The 19,469-nt window shown below is 38.6% G+C and overlaps 1 protein-coding gene across 5 annotated transcripts in view; it reads left to right on the top strand.

The window, feature by feature from the left end:
- The window catches only part of robo3 (roundabout, axon guidance receptor, homolog 3 (Drosophila)), a 388,056-nt gene that overhangs the window by 303,253 nt on the left and 65,334 nt on the right, over positions 1–19,469 (top strand). For 3 of the 5 annotated variants that reach the window (XM_039764139.1, XM_039764138.1, XM_039764142.1), the window contains exons 3-7: positions 12,697–12,854; positions 16,173–16,293; positions 16,799–16,937; positions 18,600–18,727; positions 19,414–19,425. In XM_039764139.1, coding sequence (XP_039620073.1) covers positions 12,697–12,854; positions 16,173–16,293; positions 16,799–16,937; positions 18,600–18,727; positions 19,414–19,425 — 558 coding nt within the window. The remainder of the gene's footprint in view (positions 1–12,696; positions 12,855–16,172; positions 16,294–16,798; positions 16,938–18,599; positions 18,728–19,413; positions 19,426–19,469) is intronic. The other 2 variants (XM_039764141.1, XM_039764140.1) reach the window with 1 other exon arrangement.

The raw sequence follows: 19,469 nt of genomic DNA, 5'->3' as shown, positions 1-19,469 counted from the left end.
ACTTTAGCATCTATATATATATATATAATTCACTAAGGCAAGACACCCATGGAAAGCACGGCAGAAGGGGCGTGGATTCACTAAGCCGCCGACAAGTAAGACACCTATGGCGCACGCAGGAAGGAGCTACGCCCGAGGTAAATCGTCATATGCAGCGTGTAAAACGGTTTGCGAGGGGTATCCCATGGGAACCTTAAAACAATCCTTTACAACTGAGGTTAAAACACAATGAAGTAAGCAGTCTTTAAAAACCGAGTTTTTGGTTACGACACATGACCACGTGCACCATAACAAACTGATTTACACGCTACATACAGCAATTCGCATCCGCAACAAACATGCGTCGTCTTAGATGCTCCTGCAGGAACACGGAAAGTCTACGTGAGTTACACGTGCATCTGGACTATGCAAAGATGACAACGACTCAAGTGACGAGTTGGAGGTGGGCACATGAGCAATGGCTGTCCGCCAGTTTTCAGTCACGGACGATTGTGTGTTGGTTCGTTCCGTGCATTGTTACAATGTTGCTTTTCTTGCTGATTTATTACATTACCGATTTTTCAAATGTTAATTTTCTCCCTGTGCTTAAAAATCATTAAAAAAACGGCCTGATTATGCGATGTATGGTACGCCGAGGGTTGGCTAGTTAATAATAATAAAGATTTATTTTTAAATAAACAACAAAAGAGACACACATTCACTCTAATTTGTATTAGTTTCACATAAAAAAGGAAATATACCATGAAATTTGGAATATTGTGTAGAAAACAATAATATTTTCAGCCAAACTTGTACAAGCCTATAGTGTATAATTGCAGCATTGCTAGTGATGCATTATGGGTAGGTAACGCAAAAAGACCTGCAAACTAGGTCAAATTACCAAGAGTTGTCACAATTTCTATAAATGGATAAATATCTCTAAACACTACTTATAAGGATTCTGGACTCATAGTAGTTGTTCTTTAGCCTTTTCTGGGTGCTTGTAGATGTATGTTTCGGACATTCATCCTGCTGGAGAATTCAGCATCTTTGACGAAGATCCCATTTTGAAAACTCTAACATGGATAATGTACTTTAGTTTCAAATGACTTGGTTGGATATTGTGATTCAAAGTCCCTTGATAAACTTTATGATAATGTATATCTTCATCCAACCAGCCATTTGCTGGGTCTGTTCATTCCAAACCTTTGTATCACTGGGAGCTGGGATCCTGTCCTATAACAATAAGATTTAAAGCAGAAAGCCTTCCTGGATGTCTTGCTAGACTATTACAGGAGACACTCATGCACATAGTCACCCTCATTCAGTCTGGGGCAATGCAGAGTCATCTGTAATCAAATATGTTTGAAGTATTTAAGAAAATAAAAGTACCACATACTGTTACATGGGGATGATATGCAGACTCCGCACAGTGACAGACTGAGCTAGGAGATGTTAACTTCCTGAGGCTGTGTGGCTGCAACAATAATTTCTGCACATCAATGATCTCATATCTTAGAAACTGTAATAACATTTTTCTGACACGACACTGCTCACAAAATAAATCTGCTCAGAACTTTATAGTTTATGCACGCTTAAAATCTAAACTCAACTAATATTAGCTCTTTATTTATTTTAATTTATTTACTTTGTAAAAACGATCAGTATTGCAGTATACTAATATTCACAGACACATCTGTGAATAACACATCTTCCCTTCTCTGTTCTCAGTGTCCATCGACAGTCCAGTTTATTGGGTTCTGACGTCCAGCCACAGGACAAAACACATGATGTATGTTAGCATTAATGGAGTCGACAGATTCCTACTTGATCTCCATTTCCATCTTCTGCTAGTTTCTGAGTTTCGTGTTTTTAGCTATTTTGGGTTTAAACCCAGAGTGACAGGTGGGGAAGGAGGCGCACATCTAGATGGATGTTTTATCTGATTGTTTACTTTGTAAAAGACCTTCTTAAAATATTAAAGGGCAGCTGAATGAGGAATTGATTTTTTTTTTTTTTTGGTAACTGAGTTGGGGGAAAAGAGAAGAGCTTAAGTGTCCAGGGATTCGTTAGAGAAGCCCCAAGAACTCACCAATCCGGTGCAAGCCCAGCCTTAATTGAAGTGGATTGGTGGTCTGATGGGGATTATGCCGGCTTTGTTCTAGTCAGCACAGAAAGTCTCTAAGGACCTCAGCTCGAGGGTCAAAGGGCATGTGCTTAATCTGCCAGTCACCCCTGGGGCTTTGTGGGTAATTGCCAGTGCCTAATTGAGCCCCCACCCTTCACACACACACTTTTCTGCCTAATACATTTTCAAATTGGGAGGTGGATGGGGGCTGCTGGGCTGGACTCAACATATGGCACTGAAGTTGCTGAAAGCAGGCCTCCAGCATTGCCAGTTCAGGTGGGAGAGGCAGAGTGTTCGCAATACCTCCGGACTCTGCCAAAATGATCTTTGTGCCCAGCCTTTGATCTCTGTTAAAGCAGCTCAAATGGACAGGCTCCAAGCATTTGGCTAGGATTTTTACTTCTGCTGAGCCCAGCTGCTTTATGATGGAAATGAAGATGTCCTCTTCTCCTGCTCCATCTCTGACAGAATAAATATCAATCCCTCCTGAAATATTTGAGGTCAGGCTGATGTTTTCTTAGTCATTTTTTTCTCTTTACTGGGGGACTGTGGTTATTTCATCTATGGTCTTTTGAGGGGCAGTGGCATTCCATGGATATGTGTCCACTACTTCTTACTGATACCATTAAAAAATAAGTCAGATACCCCAGCATTCACTTTGCTATTTTTAGTTAGTTTAGTTTAGTTAGTGTGTTTTAATTTTTAATGCACTGATATATGTGTTTGAGATACACTCCAGGGAGTTTCCTGAAGGTCAATCGAGACTTGCTGCTTCCCTTAGAAAAATATGGCTGGGCTGGCTAATAATGGATTTCCTAGTGTTGTTCCATAGAACAAGCCTGACTGGATTTGGTGACACCTCCTGGTTGTACTTTTATTGAGACTTGTGAGGAAGTCTCTGGAGTCATGAGCTGGTACAAAGATAAAGCAGTAACGTTCAGTTGTTTTTATTTTTACTGTCTCTCTAAGTAATTCTTATGCACAGTTAATACAAGTGTTAAGATTCAACTTCAAAGTATTTGCTGTATGCTGGGGAAGTGGGGGAGTGAATAGACGAGAGGGTGGAGGCTGGAGAGATGCTAAGAAGAAGAATATGTGGTTCTTCCTCAGGGCTCTTCTTTTTATAGTTTGCTTTACTGTCATTTCCAACTGGTTTTCTTTGAGTCTGAGTAGATTGCATTTCCTTCTTGTCTACAGTAGCTGAAGGGAAAACTGAGGTCCTTCTCTTCAGATAATCTTTATTCCAGTGGAAAAGTAAAACAGGCATTTGAAGGCTGGTCGCTTTGGATCATTTTCACAACTAACAGAGATGTTACTTTAATGTTCATCTCTGCAGTACATTCTTTGTTTCTCTAGGGAAATGTTCAGGTTAAACCCTAATGTAGCAGTGATCATTGAGGATTGTATTTTTTCCAACTAAAAGAGGAAGTGATATAGGTGGACATCCACATCATGTACCCTCTGACCATCTATATCTACATGAAAAAGAGAATTTACATATAGTATCTTGGGAGCATACACTCTCTGAAAAGTAGTTGTTTTATCTGTTAGATTAATGTTAGCCCAGAAATACAGCCATACACATCTCAGAGTTCAAAAAAGAAAGCCAAGCACTAGAACATTAGAGAAAAAATAGCATTTGAATAACTTTTAATGCTGAGAAAACCTGCACACAAATAGACAACAGCAGCAGGTGCAGTAACTTCCTTTTTGTCATCTTAGTTAAATATTGTTACTCCAATAAATGATACATTTCCACATATTCTACTTCTTTCCATCCTTTCTATTTATAAACCAGTGTGATGAACGGCGAGGACGCACTGGTCTCCTGGCAGAAATGAAGCTCATCCTCTCACCTGGCAGGGACGCTGGGATTGTGGATGGACGGAGGGAGACAACCTCCCAAGACTGCATGCTTTCCCAACACGCTGGGTGATGGCATTATAAGGCTATTGTGCCAATTCCTGCATCCTCAGGAGATGCTGGAAGTCACAATCTGAGGGGGGAAGCCCTGCTGCCTTCCGTGGGTGCCGCTGGGGGCACCTGTAAGAGAGGGTTGCCCCTATTTTTCGAGTATCCTGCCTGACCCATGAGCTCTTCCTGCTTGTACTGTCCTGACACAGGAAGTGCTCCTGGGTCCAGCATAAAACGGGCCACCTCCATTTATTCAGAGAGTCAGAGCAGAAACGAAGGAGACAACATTCGCCTGGAGGAGTAAAAAAAAGAGTTGTTAAAAGGAAGAAAGGAAGGAAAGAATGATTGTATTGTTGGGACTGGGGAAACAAGAACCATGTAAAGGTACTTTGTTTAATGAAAATACCTTCACTTGAACCCGGACTGTCTGTGTATAGATGTGTCTGGGCATTCTGGGGCTTGGCAACACAGATTATTACAGAATGTTCTTGGCTGTATAACAGATTGTGAGCCTGTAATTTTGTTTTATAGTTTGCCTCTGGATGTTAACATTTCAGAAGGGCCATGCTTAACAGCTAAAATTCTTTTGTATTTCTACTATATATGTGTTAGGCAAACCTGTGTAAATATGAACACATAGCAAAAACATTTTTCTGCATAATTAAGACTTCTGTGGCCCTGGGGGTTATAATAAGCTTACTAAAGAAAGCTAATAACAAGAAGGGTAATTAACATTTCTGTCCCATTTCTTACATTGAGGGTAATTGAGACAGTTGTCTTGTTAAACTGATAAAGAGATTACTGCCTAACCATTTCTAACAAAAAATACAGTTACATGCTGACTCTTGATTGCATTTCCTGCAGACAACACATATGATTTCTTAGGATTTCTCCAGAGTGTTTGACTAGAGGTTCTGAAGTGTTTTTACAAATCATCTTTGCTTTTACCAACAAGAAGTCCATTTCTTATGGTAGCATCAGGTCTCATGGAGTATTGTTATGTTGAGATGAAGCTTCAGGAGTCTGCATTGTTTTAATTTCTGTACATCAAGAGAAGATGTCCACATTGAATTTTGTTTTAATACTGAACCTTTTTCAACCACTAAAAATAAAAAACTAAAACTAAAGAAAAAAATTGTCTGGTGTAGAAATCTGAACATAGATCATTGTGTCTACTCATGCTTTTCCCCATCTTTATTTAAAAATAAAAAAATAAATAAATAAATCCAAACAGATATAGAATTTCAAAGATCCAAGAAAGCCAAGATAGTCAGAAAAAACAGAACATTTTAGATGGCTTTTCACACAGACTAAAAGATACAATGCTAGAGCACTGATTAAATGGTGCTTAATTTTTTATTTCCCTTCCTCCCCTGTGGCATGGTTGTTGAATGATTAGTGTTGACAGGCAACACAACTAGGTACATGAAAACAGGTCCAGTTCTGAGCCTAAAGCCTAGCTTGACATCAAATGGAGGAATGGTCAGGTAAAAAAAGAAGTACAGTGGTTATTCATTATTAAATACAGAAAATACATTTCTCAAAATGGAAGCATCCAGGAACCAATGTTGTTAAAAATCAGGAATATGTCTAAGAAATGTGAAGTTTTATTTCAGTCAGTAGATGTGTTATAGAGATACTGTACGTGTACCACAGAAACTCAAACACACACAGACGTCAAGCTGGAAATGATCAAGTCGAGTTCAGAAATACCTAAAGTTTGTAAGTCCTTTGAAAACTCAATGTCAAATTTCCACTTCATTAGATACTTTATTAATCCCAAGGGGAAATTCACAATAAAACAGCAATCACGTGTCCAAACTCTCTGGGCAAGTAATAGGGGCGCAGACTTACGGCCAACAGTTCGATGTCCCTGCAGCAAGTGGAGATTTTAACGTTTACATGTCCTGAGTTGCACCACTTTGTATTGACATAGAGAGCGAGTCCTCCTCCTTTCTTCTTTCCACAGGTACTTGCGTCTCTGTCCGCTCTAACTGTGCTAAACCCGGGTAGCTCCACGTTAGCATCTGGGATGATAGACGTTAGCCACGTTTCACTAAATCACAGCAAGCTGCATTCTCTGTAGGTTCTGACATTTTTCACCAGCACAGCCAGTTCGTCGATCTTATTCAGTAGTGAGTTTACATTTCCCAGGATCACAGAAGGCACCGACGGTTTATAACTCCATTTTCTCTCAAGTTGCCTCGATTTAATCTTATTTTTTATCTTTGCGCCGGCTCGGCTGCCCCGATATCGTCTTCTTACCTCGTCAGGTAAATAAGGAACCACACCGGCATAAGCATTTCTTCTCAGTGCTTTAAGCTGACTACTTGAATAGGCGATTCTCGGAGTGTAAAAATCCATGTCAAATAGTAAAATAGTAAAAATGTGTTAAAAGTGTCCAGGGAGCAATTCCATATAAAAGAAAGTGGTAGAAGTGATCAGTGAAATAGAGAAAAATAGAGATAAAAAGGTAAAAAGATAAAGTTGTATACGGAGCTGCTGGAAAGGCTGCCACTCGGATGCAGCACCGGAAATAATCTGATTACATTACAATAATTTGTCTTATACTAAACACAAAGCCAGATCCATATTGGCATTGCTCTTCATGGATTGTCTTGTAAGTTCAGTAATTCTTTTATAAAGCAACTACTCAGATAATATTTTTCTTGAAGAAGTGAAATGGTGAAAGTCAGACATAGAGTAAATGTTTGTTCTGCACCTGACATTTTCTCCTCATGGACTACATACACAAAGTTAAACTAGGCATCTTGTTGTGTTACCAGGTGGCACTACTTTTGAAGCAGACATGTCATGGGGTCGTACAGCACATCCCTACACCACTGCGCCTCTTTGGCCTTTGTAAAAGCCTTCTAGAACTATGGATTTCTATATTATTGTGTTTTTAAGTTTGGCCTATCTTTAGATGTTTGGTAATTCATTTCACTTGTTTAACTTTCTCTGCCTTTTATTCTGTCTTTGCATTTGTTTGTGCATTTCTGACCTTCTGTTTGCACTACCTTCCTCTCATTTCAAGATGACTTATGCCACTCTCAAGGTGTGACAGTGCATACATAACCTTGCTGTTTGACATTTGTGCTTAGTTACTAACATACATGAGTCAAATTCACAGTTCTTCTACATGTGGGCGATTTCTCTCTTCCTTGAATAGTCAGTCTGGGCAAGCATTGCTTTTGGGAAGTGTCACAATTGGCATGATGTGAAATGAGTGACAGAGATCAGAAAAGATGTCACGATTGCAAGAGATTACAAAAGAACTGTCAACCACTTTCAAACATATTAGTATATTAGGTGCCTTCAGGGACTTACAGTAGCTAATTGTTTGACAGTTGCAACATTTTTAATTTTGGAGTATTTAATCAATGAGTCAGTTATGACATTTTGTTTATTTTTTATAATAATGAGTCATATTCAAAAATAACACTGATAATATAATTATGTGCATCAGTACAATACTTTATGCATCTTTAAAAGCATTTTACAATATTCTGTATATTATGAGCTCAAATAGACATGTGGTAGCTAAAATACCTTTCATGAAGAGCAGATTCCAAGTCAAGAAATGTTTTCTCTACATTTGTAGTTTGTAGTTCTGGAGGGCTTATGGCTAACTGCAGCTCACATTTATAACACAACAAGGTTTTGAAAGAACCATCTAATGGAAAGTAAAAATCAATGTTGAAATCTCTAACTGAAATTGTTCACTGCAAGCAACCATGATGGATACTAAGTTATGATCATCATACTGCCAGTAAATTATAGTGTCCAAGAAATATTGAAACATTATAATCTGCCATGATGTTGCTTTAAGTATGGTGTAAATTCTAAACACATATTTATTCATGCTTTATACATTTCTAGATAAGCAATTTTTGCTTTTCTTACTTTTGTGGCTAACTTACCTCAAGCAGCCACGGAAGTGAGCTGGTGTGACAAAGATCTGTTCAAGCGACTATCGTGGCATATGCTGGAAGTTGGTGTTCCACTAACATGTATTGGGGTTCTGCTTTCCATCAGGAGAGGCTATCCAACATACTGTTTCCAAGATATCTCAAGACAAATTGACAATTTTCCTTGCAGAATATACAAGTACCATTTATCAACAAAATCTGCCCACTGGGAGCTGACTTGTTTCACATAGACAGAAAGACAGATGTAATGGTGAATCTGTTGTTTTCACATTATATGTAAATGAACCTAAAAATGAGAGCGAGATAGAGGTTTGGGAGCATTTGCTAATCGCAAAGGTAATTTTACATGAAAAGCTAAAGCAAACATCTGAGTACAAAGGACTAGGCACGAGCCTTATTCCTTTCCATATTCTTCATATTACTCAAAACAAGTCTTTACTGAAGTCTTGCCTTTAAAGTTTTTGATTTTAAAATTTGGATACATCTTGATGCATGTAGTAATCTTCTGTAATGCAAATGTGACAGCATGCATAGCAATGCAGAGTACCCTTAACACCAAAGCAATGGCTCCCCTGAAAAACTGATTCACAAGACAGCAACAATATTAACAATAAATGAAAGTGGATATACCATAAACACAAAGGCAAATAAAATTAACAAATTAGGAATGGGCTCTTTTCACCTATTGCTTTGCATTTCTTCCTCATTCCCATTTGAGTCTGTGAGGAGTATGAATTCTTTGTTCTGTGCTGGTGAGGCTCATTGAGAAATCTGAAACCTGAAGGGGATGCTGGTGAAAAGAGGGGATGGGTCTAAAAGCTCGGCTGCATTTTTGATGTTTGGGGGCAGATTGGAGATTGCTATAGAAACCTAAATCCAGGATTCTTCTTGTCACTGGTCTCTCATTGATCACCTTTATGTAATGGGTGTAGGATAAGTCTACAGATTCTTAAGATGTCGAAATTGGAGACCGTAGGCTGGTAATTTTTGGGTGCAAAACAAATCTTAATGACTCATTTTTTCTTCTTCACCACCAGAGGAAGTGACTGTGAATCATAGTATATTATGCTACTCCTGTTTGTTTTGTTCTATTTATCTTGCGTTTTTGGAGAAACCATAGACCTGATAACTTTTGTTCGCATTCCTGGATATCATTTTTAAATAAAGAAAGTTGTCATATTTAATTTTTACTCTCCTTTTAGGAGAAAAGGCAATTTGTTTCCTACAAGAAAATAAGAACCCACAAAGACTTGCTTGGTTAGCTTGCTGATAAGTTGTTCTAATGTCACATCTAGTAAATGCAAGATGGCATGTTAAGTTTATTTCAGACTAGCTGTGCTGCCCGTCTAAGATGGGTTGAAGTCTTCTGTTTGAAATGTAAATAATCACCATAGACTTCAGTGTTAATATTTGCAGTGCAACATCTTTAGGAATGCATTTTGTAATTCTGTAGCATTTAGGACTATAAATATTTGTGATATGCCATCGGTTGGAATGACAAATGTACCTTATATGCCATTTGGTACAGGATTTGTAAAAGCAGTGTTAATGTTTGTGGTGAGCCATCTGTTGGATTGACAGACACATAGTACCCGGATGGACACACAGACAGATTCATAGACACTTATCCTTTTATTAAGGTGGATTGTTATTTCAGTGTTTAGGAAGATGTTCTTCCTAGACTAATGTCTTGAAATCATTTCTGCGATTGATCTACTTCATAATGCCTTCTCCATGCAGTAGGCCTATTATTGTCAGAGTTAAAAAAAGAATTGTATTTTGTATTTCTTTATTTTTCATTTTGTTGTATTTAGTTAGTGGTTAATAATATCATACATAGGCTTCTCCATCTGTGTACAGCAGTTGCTATGGTGCTGCAAAGTACATTATGTAAAGTCAGGAAAACCATCTTATTTAAGATGTTGAATTAAAAAAAATAGTTTTTTGGTTTTGACCCATTTAGTTAATTTAAATTTGAACCACCACATTTATTTGATTTCCTGCCTCCTGGCTTTATTTTTTCGTCCCTAGCTTGTCTGACTATTCTTTTTGGTTTACTCCGAAAAATCTCTGTCTCATGCTTTGCTTTTCTTTATTGAGCTTTGTAAGCAAAGTTCAAAATAGTCAAGACAGGTGTGATATCTTCATTAATCGTTTGCCTTGGCTGCTTGTAGTTCCCATTTGCAGTAATGTGGTACTGCCATTTTAGCCCTTTAACCCAACCAACTCGATATGAGCATCAGTGAACCTTGATGTTTAATTTCTAAAGTTGTCAGGATTTACCTACACAAGCAACCCAAAAATGTTATTCGCATGGAAGCACATTATTGAGCTCATGAGTTCAGTCTGAACAGTGCACACAAATCCTCTCCAGCAATAGTTAGACCTCTTGAAGTTTAATGCATGGATGCAGCATTAGTTCATACCAATCTGCAGGTATAAGCACCTATAGGCAGGGAAACATAAAGTGAGTTAACCAGATAGAAAAAGTAAAGGTTGCACTAAAAAGGTTAGCATCAGAGCACTGGACAGCACTGGTGAATTATTCATCTACCTGGTGTCGGCCTGTGCAGTTTTAATCATTCATGGGTCCTGATGATGGAAGCATCAGGCATGGAGATAATTGAGACCTAAGGGAGGGCCGCAGGCTGCAAAACCTATGCTCTTCTGAAGCGCTCCACTAGCTACTTTAGTCCAGTCCAAACATGGACTGTCCCAGGAGTTAAATCTCTTAGATGCCCGATCCTTGATCACTTCAATGCCTCACAACATAGTTCTCTGTGTTCAGATGGCACACTGTGTCGCCACCTTCAGTAAAACTGTACAACAGGTGTGAAGTTGCTGTTCTTTAAGAAATATCCATATTTAAAGTGGACTGTGAGTGAGAATTTACTATATAGATTCAACGTTGATCATCTTGAAGATTGTGCACGTTATGCTGGGTAAATAAATGAGAGCAAGAGACTCAAAAAGGTTTGGGGTGTTGGCCACCCCATATACTGAAAAGCAGCAAAGCAAACCCGGTTTTACAAGCAAGCTCAAAAACAGAACTGAATACAGCAGGTAGACAGAGGCTTTTATATGGCAGTGACAGGAAGGGGGTGGTCCAGGGTGGCCGGAAGAGGAAATGACGTCTGTGGTAGTGACATCATCAGAGGCTGGGTTTATGGTGACATAACTGCTTGATTGGTTCTTCAGCAGGTCTGCAAAGGGACAACAGGAGAGCTGGTTAAGTGACTGCGCCAACCCTTGGCCTGGCTGACTAAGCACATTATTTGAGCCTACCAACCTTCTTCCAAGCACACATGTGTGACAACTGATAATCAGAGAAGTAGTTTACATGACTGCAAAACCAATCCAAAATCCATCCATCCATCCATTTTCTAACCCGCTGAATCCAAATACAGGGTCACGGGGGTCTGCTGGAGCCAATCCCAGCCAACACAGGGCACAAGGCAGGAACCAATCCTGGGCAGGGTGCCAACCCACTGCAGTACACACACCAAGCACACACTAGGGCCAATTTAGAATCGCCAATCCACCTAACCTGCATGTCTTTGGATTGTGGGAGGAAACCAGAGCGCCCGGAGGAAACCCACGCAGACACGGAGAGAACATGCAAACTCCACGCAGGGAGGACCCGGGAAGCGAACCCGGGTCTCCTAACTGCGAGGCAGCAGCGCTACCACTGCGCCACCATGCCGCCCCCAATCCAAAATCATTTATTAAATCTATCATTTCATGTGTTCGCCCTCCGATGAACTGGTGCCCTGTACAGTGTTTGTTTCTACTTTTCACCCTGTGCTAGCTGGCATAGGCTTCAGCACCCCCACGATCCTGTTTAGGACTAAGTGAGTTAGAAATGACTGACATTTGCCTAATGACGTCTTTCCAGTGTTCCTGTTCATAACTAATAATTCTGGCAAGTTCTAAGCCTTCAGTTGGATTCTTGTTTTCTTTTCATTTGAAAAGGATATTGTTCTGCAGCTCATATTATCAGTACAACCTAAATACGTATGTGGATGTATATATAACACTATGTTATGTAATATATAATATTATTCTATACATATATTTTTTTGAGTAATCATTTAAAACACAAGTCACAGTCACACTACAGTACTAATTATTGAGTTTCTTTGCTATATGCCACACTGCTGATTTCCTCTTGATTTCTAAAGCTGATAACATAACAAAAGGGTAGCACAGTACATGTTCCCAATTTAAAATGGCACTGACTTTAAAAATCTTCTTGGGTTCATCATTTTCCTGTTTTTTTATGTAGAGGAATCGTTCTTTGTATTTTGTGCAGTTCTTTTTAAAATTCCTAATAGAGAACATATTGTGCTTTATGGGCCTAACTTCTTTCTCTATTAAGTGGGATCAGCTAATGATATAAAGTACAGTATTTCTATGACAGGGTGGGTGGATCATTAAAACAAATTTAGCATGAAAGCAGTGTTTAACGTGGCCAGCTCCTCTGCAATTCTAATGACATAAATGCCTTCCTAAACCAGCAGAGCTTCTCTGAGTACTTGTACCCTTTTATCCAACACACTGGTCTCATTAATAATTAATAGTTATGGTGCATGGCTACCAGTGGTCCTTCTAAACAGGGTGCAGATATAGACACCTCTGTCTATCCATCTTACTTTTCTTTGGCTCAATATCTATTAAAGGCTATTTAGAACAGATATGGATCATTTTTTATCTATTTATTAACAGTATTTTTTTTTTTTTAAGTTCTCCGTGACGACTTCCGGCAACCCCCCAGTGATGTGGTGGTAGCGGCAGGAGAGCCAGCGGTGATGGAGTGCATCCCTCCAAGAGGTCACCCTGAGCCCACCATCTCTTGGAAGAAAAATAATGTCCGAGTCAATGACAAAGACGAGAGAATAACGGTAAGCAAATGGACATGAATTGCCCTTTACACTGCTAAAGTGTTCAAATAGTGTTCTTGTTGTGTGAAAAGCTGTATAATTTAAAATGCAGTGAGTTCATCAACTATACTAGTATTTACATAACAGTTAAACTGTTTGATACAAATGTTAAACATTTTCTTTTTGCAAGGATGTCTATGTTTCCCCTAATCTTTTGCAGTTGTGTTTTTTCTGACTTGAACAACAAGTGTCACATCCTTTTAACCTTCTTGGAGGATAAATGTTGTAAAAGGATTAAATGAGCTCAGATGTATGGTTGTTACTTACATTTTGGCATGTAGCTGCTCTGTAATAAACTCTATGAATCTATGTAATGAGAAAAACTGTTGGCAATATTCCACACAATAGTCAAAGAAGGCAAGATATATGTAGGTGCTGAGTAGTCCATGGCAACTGATCGTGTGAGCAAACTCTAGCTTTCAAACATCCAATAGAGAGTTGCAGTGAAGACTGTAGTGATAACTGAGAATTGCAGCATGATTCTAGTAAATTCTCAAATAACATTTTCAAACAGTATGGTTATGAGAAGCACTCACACCGCAGGCAAAAGTGAAACCCTAGATCCGTATACAGTACTACATCCAGTATCTACATATGAGAGACCAATCATTCAGACTGGATAGGGGAACTAGTGCTGCATGTTTGAATTAGGCGCTAGTTTGTGTAGCCTTGGAATGTTAAGTAGCAATCTCTGTGTAAAATTAGAATTACTGACTTGTTTCTGCAGCCTTTGAATTTTGGCTGCTATCTTTAATGTCCAGTTATAATTACTGTCTTGACCCTGTAGCTTCAGAAAGTTTCTACTGGCTTATTCGCCCTGTTATAATTTGTTGTTGCTTTCTGTAGACTCGAAATATTATTTACTGCTTTGCCCAGTAAGTCCAGTTCAAAATAGTCTCTGGTTTCCCGATTTCTCAATTTTACCTTTTTTGGTGTCTGCTTACAGTTTTTAATTGGCTATAATAGTAGTACTAGTAGTATTAACTTCTACTGTAGTTTGTGTGCCTATGCATTTGAGAAAATTATGTTTGTGAGTCCAGATAAAAGTATTCTTTGAGTATTCAGTTCTTGTGAATTTGTCTAGTTATTATTGACTGATTCTCCTAATCAAACAGTATTACTTACTGGTATTGGATGTTCACTTTCAGTTTGTCACTGGTCTTTGTGGTATGTCAATATTAGGTATATCTTTGTGTGTCCAATTCGGGTAGGTCACTGATTTCCTAGGCTCTTAATGTTCTGGCTGTTTTGTGTGTCACATAACATTTTGTCACTGTCTTCTATAGTCTCTAAACATCTGGCATTTGTGTGTGTGTGTGTGTTTTGTCACAATTTATCATTGATTATCTAATATTGTTAGTAAAGATTAATTATTACTTTGTTATTTTGATTTTGTAATCCATTTTTAATAGAATCAAAATTAAGATTTTGAGCTGAATAGGGTAAAAGTATATACCCTATAAGGTGCTCAGTATTAAACAAATCCCTAGAAGCAGATCCAAAACCATCCATAGATGAAGGGGAACAAATAATTAGACAAGAAAAGCATCCAGCACACTGCTTAATGAACCCGGATGTGCTATAATTGTGATATCAATGGTCCCTAAATAACAGAATTTTCATTGTCAAGAACAGGGTGGACCAATTCTCAAAAGATTCAAAAGACACCCTGTTAATTTTAATGAAGAAAATGATGATTGACAGTCAAAACAAAGAAATTCATCAGGTTTACATTAAGAAGTAAGAAGTAATTTACCCACTAGAGTGCCAAGACAGAAACAAACAGGTCTTGGAGGTCAAGACTGATGTTTTTAGACAGAAACAAACAGAGAAACGAGCTAATCAGTAGCCGTAAATACAAAACAGGAGGGCTGTGCCAGAACATATGAGGGAAGGCACCACATAAACTAACTGGACATAGATAACAAACTAAATCAGCAGAGAGACCCAAAAGAAAGCATTTATGAGGAGCAAGGTAAAGTCTATGGCTACATCTACACTACAGTACTGTGTTTTCATTTGAAACAGCATGTTGAAATGAAAATGATTTCTGTCCACACTAGTGTTTTCATATCATTTATGATAATATTTCTGCTCACACTAAAACAAATGAAAATGCATATGACGTACACTTTCACCTATGCTGGGCATGTGCACATTGATGAAAAACTCCTTGAAGGGATGGTAATGCTGCCGGCCACAGAACTTATTGTATGACTGTAATGACTGGTGGATTATTTTCCTTTTGCGGATGTATACCACATTCAAACTGATCAAAATGGGCAGTAGCTCCTCTAAGTCTGTTATGATGGATTTTTTTTTTTCTCTGAAAAGTGACCAATCAGAAAATGAGGCATTATAATAGGCAGGATCAGGGAAGAGTTACACAATAAGCACAAACAAATGAGAGCGTGATTAGATTCTGCATTTCACCTATCCACATTACAACAGCAAGCTGGCATTTTCAGAAGTATATGGCTCTGGAGAGCATTTTCAAAAGTCTCCGTTTTCAGGGATTGAAAATACAGGCGACAAAAGATGAAAATGAGGAATAATATCAACATTTCTAATAGTAGTGGATGTAGCCTATGAATTATTTTGAGTTGGGTGAGCTGGTAGTTAGGGTTTCTGCAACAAAATCTGACATCTTTGAAAATATTTTGCCAAGAGAGAGGAAAAGCCAGTGGAGTAAGATCACAGGGCCATTTGTGAGATTGAAAGATGAGGTTATCCAGTTGATTTATAGAGCAAAGAGCAGAGATGTTTGGTACTGAATTGTGTTGTTTTGGAAAAGCAGAATAATATTGTAGTCAAATTAAGATGCCCAGATGATGCATTCAGATAAATAGTCAATGGTTATTGTAGTTTTTTAAATATTAATTAGACCTTTGCATTCAGTTAGAAGTAGTTTTTAAGCATCTGATACATATGAGCTTGTCCAGTTGACATCAATTACAAATTTCCTCTAATTTACAGTTTTAGGTATTCACTTGCAGTTGATGACTGGTTTGTGTAGGCTCTTACATGTTACATGCTGGTGCTTGTCCAGTTCAGTTTTTATTTTGAACGAGTTTTCCCCCAGTTCAGGTTCAGTGACTTGTTGGTATTAATATCAGATCCCTATGTCTGTTATATGTGTACCATTTTCTATGGCCATTGTGCATTAAACAATGGACTTCTACTTATTCCACGTCAACTCATCTTATTAAACAGAAATCAGATTATTAGCATTATAAATCTGTGGGTAAGCAAGCCTGTGATTTCTTGTTTCTCTTTCAGATCCGTGGTGGGAAGCTGATGATCTCGAACACTCGGAAGACTGATGCTGGGATGTATGTGTGTGTGGGTACCAACATGGTTGGGGAAAGAGACAGTGACCCCGCTGAGCTGGTGGTGCTTGGTGAGTGCTGGTGTACATTTACCTATGGACATTTTTAGGCAGCTCAATTTGGAGATCCTCTTCCATTGTTTTGCTTGCCTTAGTGGGTGGACCACTTAAGGCTAGCTACACTAAATGCTCCATCTAAATGCAAAAGGCATCCATTTCCTCCTAAAACACATAGAAGGGCATCTATTTAACTATTTTGCTGGATGTAACCATCATGACACAGTAGGAAAGTAAATCAACATTGCAGTCAAATTATGATGCTCAGAGAGGGTAAAACACTCAGGACTGCCTAACAGATGTTTATAAACTTGGCTGCCATATTACAGAGTAATGTCATAGAAGGTGAAAGGTGCTGTGTAGTAAGAGTTGATGGCTAGAACAGACTTGCACAAATGAATAAAGATTGTGAATATACTTTATGTACAGCAGTAGCACTTTTGTCTCGCTTTTCTTTTTTGTAGTCTTTTTCTTTTCTTTTTTTTTATGAATTTTTCATGTTATGATTCCACCCACACAGAGAGACCAGTGTTCACCAAACGCCCAATAAACCAGGTTGTACTAGCAGATGAGACAGTGGATTTCATTTGTGATGTGCATGGAGACCCAACTCCTACACCTCGTTGGCGTAAAGAGGAAGGAGAGTTGCCCCGGGGCAGGTAAGTAAGAGTTACAACCTTTTATGCAAGGTGAAGGCATTCAAGAGCACATAGTAACAAGATGGTGCATTAGCACACAAAACTATAATCTCAACTGTAAAAAGTGCCAGTGGTAGAGAGGAGTGTTAGTTCCAGTTGTAGTAAAACCCACAAAGCTTAATGCTTGTGTGCATCTCAAAGTCCAGACTTTCAGAAACTCTCCTCAAGGAGCCCTTTAAAACCAAGGAATGCCTTTCCTCTTGTTTTCTTCTTCATCATATCTTTCTCTTTATTTATCATTTTCTCTCTGTCTCTTTCTCTATCAGTCTGTCTGGCAGGGCCCCACTGGAGCACAGAGCTGTTCTTTTATTTTCTTCAAACCCTCTTCATCAGGGTTTCATTGGAGCATGCAATTGTCTTCTGTGTCACCTTCATCCTCATTCTCACCCTCATTTTCTCAGTAGTGCCACTTGCTCATTGACCCTTCTTCTTCTCCTATATGAGAAAATCAAAGATTTCCCTTTATCCTGATTTCTACCTAATCCTATCCCTTAGGGTATCAGTGCAGCACAGAGTAGCCACCGTCTTATCCCCAATCCTCTCGGTCAGAGTCTAATTGAAACCTCATTTCCATCCTCATAATCAGCTTCTCTGTATAGGGCAAACTGCCATTCATCCCATTTTCTCATTCTTCCTGTTATTATTCATTCATTTTATTTATTTTAGTTCTCATATCATCCTCGGGGTCTTATTTGAAAACTCAGTTGGTCTCTTCCTCATCTCAGTCCTCAACCTCAGGATGAAAGTCAAAGACTGTTCTTCAATGATTTCTCTTCTCCACTCTTACGAACATCTCTGTGTTATTTAGATTTCTCTTCTGTCTCACATTCTTCTTTATGCCCTTCCTCAGAACCGTATATGATTTCAGATTTGCAGGTATGAGAGTAAAGACCTGCTTTTTTCCTTTACTCATCATCTACCTCAGAGTTTCAGAGGAGTATTGTTCTCATTCCTCATTTTCATCTTCATTCTTTGCCTCTCCTCTTATGTAAAGTTCATATTGCTCTTAGTCTCAACATCTTCAAGGAGAAATCAAGTATCCACCTCCTTTCACTTCTCTTTTTCCTCCTTTTCCTTTGGGGTGTCAGTGGTACACATTTCTATACTCCGTATCATTTTCTACCTCAGGGTTCCAATAGAGCACACATATGCTTCTAATCTAATCATTTCATTTGTCTTCTTTATAGTCAAAAAAGAAAAGTGCTGAGCTACCCATTCTTCAGTTTTCTTTATTCTACAGGATCTCCCCAGTATACCTACAGTAGCTATTCATGCATGTGTTCTGTAGGTTTATCATTATTCTAGTCTGTTCTTCATGTTGGTATCAAAGTGACATGAAGATTCCTTGTTTTCTTACATATAATACCATTCCCTCTGTACATTTATGCTGCTTTAGCTCTGGTGGTTTTTTTGAGGTTTTTTTTCCTCCGTCTTGCCCCAAATGTTCTGAGCATTAGAGCAGAAACAGATCATAGAAAAACAGATCAAATAATCCATTATGGGTGCATCAATTGTAGAGCAGGTAGCTACATTTGGGAACCTCAGCTTAAAGTTATGCTTTGTTTGATTGACAACAGTTTTCTCCTTCTTGTTCTCTTTACTTGTCTCTAATTTGCTGAACAGGTATGAAATAAAAAATGACAATACTCTTCGGATAAACCGTGTGAGTCCTGAGGATGAGGGCACCTACACCTGCATGGCAGAGAACAAAGTGGGCAAAGCTGAAGCCTCAGGCTCTCTCCAAGTTCACGGTAAGATTCTCCTATTATATCCTTGTTACAAATGGGGTGTTGTTATGGGGGCATTCATTGAAGTTTTACTTGTACCTTTTGACCCCAATCCAAGATCAACACCTACACCTTTTACCTAGAATAAGCATGCAAGATTAGCATTTTATTGATTGCACAAAAGATTTTTGTCGCACAGAGCAAGTCAATTGAAACCAACAGTTATCTGAACTATGCTGCTGCTGCTGCTGCTGCTGCTGGAATTTGTCTCATACTTGGCACTTTTTGCCCTGACCTTTCTGCAGTGCTTCTTCCTGTGATGAAAATCCATCTCAGATATCTTTAGCACCACTTTCAAAGTAACACAAGCCACTTTCTATGATCAGCAATAGCTAGAATGCTTTGTGCAGTCGTGGTGTTCTATCTTACCTCAAACTCTTAAAGCGTGACTTATCATCTTCCACTCTTTCTGGAAAAGTCACCAGACTTGAGTTGCATTTTCTCTTCCCATGATCCTGATTTTCCTAGGATTTACAGATAATTCGTTTACAGTCTCGAATGTTTATTTCTTTTGAGTTGCCCTCATATTCATCTTCCAGTCACTAATTTAGCATTGCTGATTTTTTTATAATTTTGATTTTGTTTTTCTCTTACTGTGTCCATCTCATTTTTTTCTTTTGTTTTCTCTTCTCATTTTCTCTTCATTCCAGTTGGGCCATTTTGTAAGTACCCATCTCATCTCATGCTTGCTGTGTTGCATGCTGGG

This window comes from Polypterus senegalus, chromosome 9 (assembly GCF_016835505.1).
Source record: "Polypterus senegalus isolate Bchr_013 chromosome 9, ASM1683550v1, whole genome shotgun sequence".
In the NCBI taxonomy this organism is placed as follows: Eukaryota; Metazoa; Chordata; class Cladistia; order Polypteriformes; family Polypteridae; genus Polypterus; species Polypterus senegalus.
This window is presented reverse-complemented; position numbering and strand designations above follow the sequence as displayed.